The 1,727-nt window shown below is 42.7% G+C and overlaps 1 protein-coding gene across 1 annotated transcript in view; it reads right to left on the bottom strand.

Annotated features, from left to right (window-relative positions):
- Positions 1–783, bottom strand: part of LOC110095642 (bidirectional sugar transporter SWEET4-like) — a 4,240-nt gene extending 3,457 nt beyond the window's left edge. Inside the window, exons 1-2 of the mRNA XM_028700370.1 lie at positions 721–783; positions 448–579 (exon numbers count right to left, since the gene is read on the bottom strand). Of these exons, the coding sequence (XP_028556203.1) occupies positions 448–579; positions 721–783 (195 nt within the window). The remainder of the gene's footprint in view (positions 1–447; positions 580–720) is intronic.
- Positions 784–1,727: the final 944 nt, after the last annotated feature.

Consider the following 1,727-nt stretch of genomic DNA (forward strand, 5'->3'; position numbering starts at 1 on the left):
ATAGTTTTTTCCCATTTTCAGGGGTTTTCCATGTACAAATCTTGGTATCTCTTATAAATGCTACACTATCCCTCTTATCTGATTATGCTAGATTTTTATACAATACTAAGATGATAAACTTCATTTTTCTCTACTGCCTCGAATCCTCTAGGATGCAATAGTTTGGTGTTGTCCGTGGGAAACTGATTCCACAATTTCAAGTATTGCTATGATGGTTAACAGGCGCAGTAGTCGTATCGTTGGAACTTCTCTCTCCAACTCCCACTAGTACAAAAATCAGTCTATGAATCATAGACGCCCTATATCTACCTCCTTCTACCCTAAGGGGTAAAATGCCGCTGGAGAAGGAACCTCAGGACCTTCCTTATAACAAAGAATATAAAAAAAAAGAAGAATCTCAGAACAAGATCCTTCAACTCCAATGAGAGACGTGGCAGCCAGCATTACCACAGCGGGAGGACGTTCTTCTCCCTCGAGCTCCACCACTGGCCGAAGATGTTTAACTTGAACATCTTCAAGTAGAGATTGCACCTCCTCCGCCAAGGAGGCATCTACAATCACATCAGGATAACGACCTTGCTGAAACAGTAAGTTCTACACATCCTTCTCTCACAACTCGGCAACCTCGCATTCTTCCAAATCTTCTAGAAGACTTAGGCCAACCACATGTTGTTGAGCTCCCTCACAACGCCGTATGTTATAAACTACGGAGATTAGTACCATAAGAGTTCCCCGGAGGAGATGTGAGGCAAACGCTTCGACAGCAAGACTTCTAGGAGTCATCACCTTTAACCGAAGCCATTCTTCAGCACCCCATTCCGGTTGGCCTCAAACTACCAAGCATCGAGTCCTACGAAAGGACGTCCGACCCATAAGAGCACATCAACCACTATTGAACCATCATGCTTATTCAGCGAGCCCCGGACGCACTCCTTTGTCAGGGATTTCCTGCCACCCTTAAAGGAAAGGCTTAAACATGGTTTTATTCGCTTCAGTCCAGAACGATCCCTTCATTCGTCAAATTGGTCAAAATATTTGTCGAACAGTTCGTAGAAAATCTAAGAATTGCTTAGGATTCTTTCCACCTATCCGAGATCCATCAAAATGAGGGAGAATCATTGAAAGATTATTTTCAGGGATTTTTCACTAAGGCTTGACAGATTCTAGGAGTAAACCCTGAATTGCTCAGAGGGGTATTTCTTGGAGGCCTTCATCTTGGCCCCTTTTATTTAGCACTTATGCGCGACACTGTTCATTCATATGCCGATCTTATCCATCCTGTGAAGGCATGAATTTCTGTAGATAAAGCTATAAACGCTCATAGAAAGCAATTTAAGCAAACCAATGGGAAGCCCAAGAGTGCACCTGGGATGGATAATTCATCTTCATAATGGAAGAAGCAAGGGAAGAATAATCTACCTCCTAGGCCTCCATTTCCATGACGAGAACCTCTACAAGAGGAGGAGTACACTCCACTCAACACATCTCGAGAAAATATATAAATGATTGTTCGTGATCAAGATATAGTGAAATGGCCATATCCTTTAAAGCCAAATATGGGAAATTAAGATTAGTATTATCACTTTAATCATAGTCATGGCCACACTACTAAAGCCTGTAGGCAACTTAAGGATGAGATTGAAAGACTTATCTGTCAAAGGTCGTTAGGGATGTTAGGCCCTATAAATTAGTCCCGAGGCTAACCAAGAGGGGGGGGGGGGGGAATT

Source organism: Dendrobium catenatum, unplaced genomic scaffold (genome assembly GCF_001605985.2).
Source record: "Dendrobium catenatum unplaced genomic scaffold, ASM160598v2 fragScaff_scaffold_1497, whole genome shotgun sequence".
NCBI classification, from domain to species: Eukaryota; Viridiplantae; Streptophyta; class Magnoliopsida; order Asparagales; family Orchidaceae; genus Dendrobium; species Dendrobium catenatum.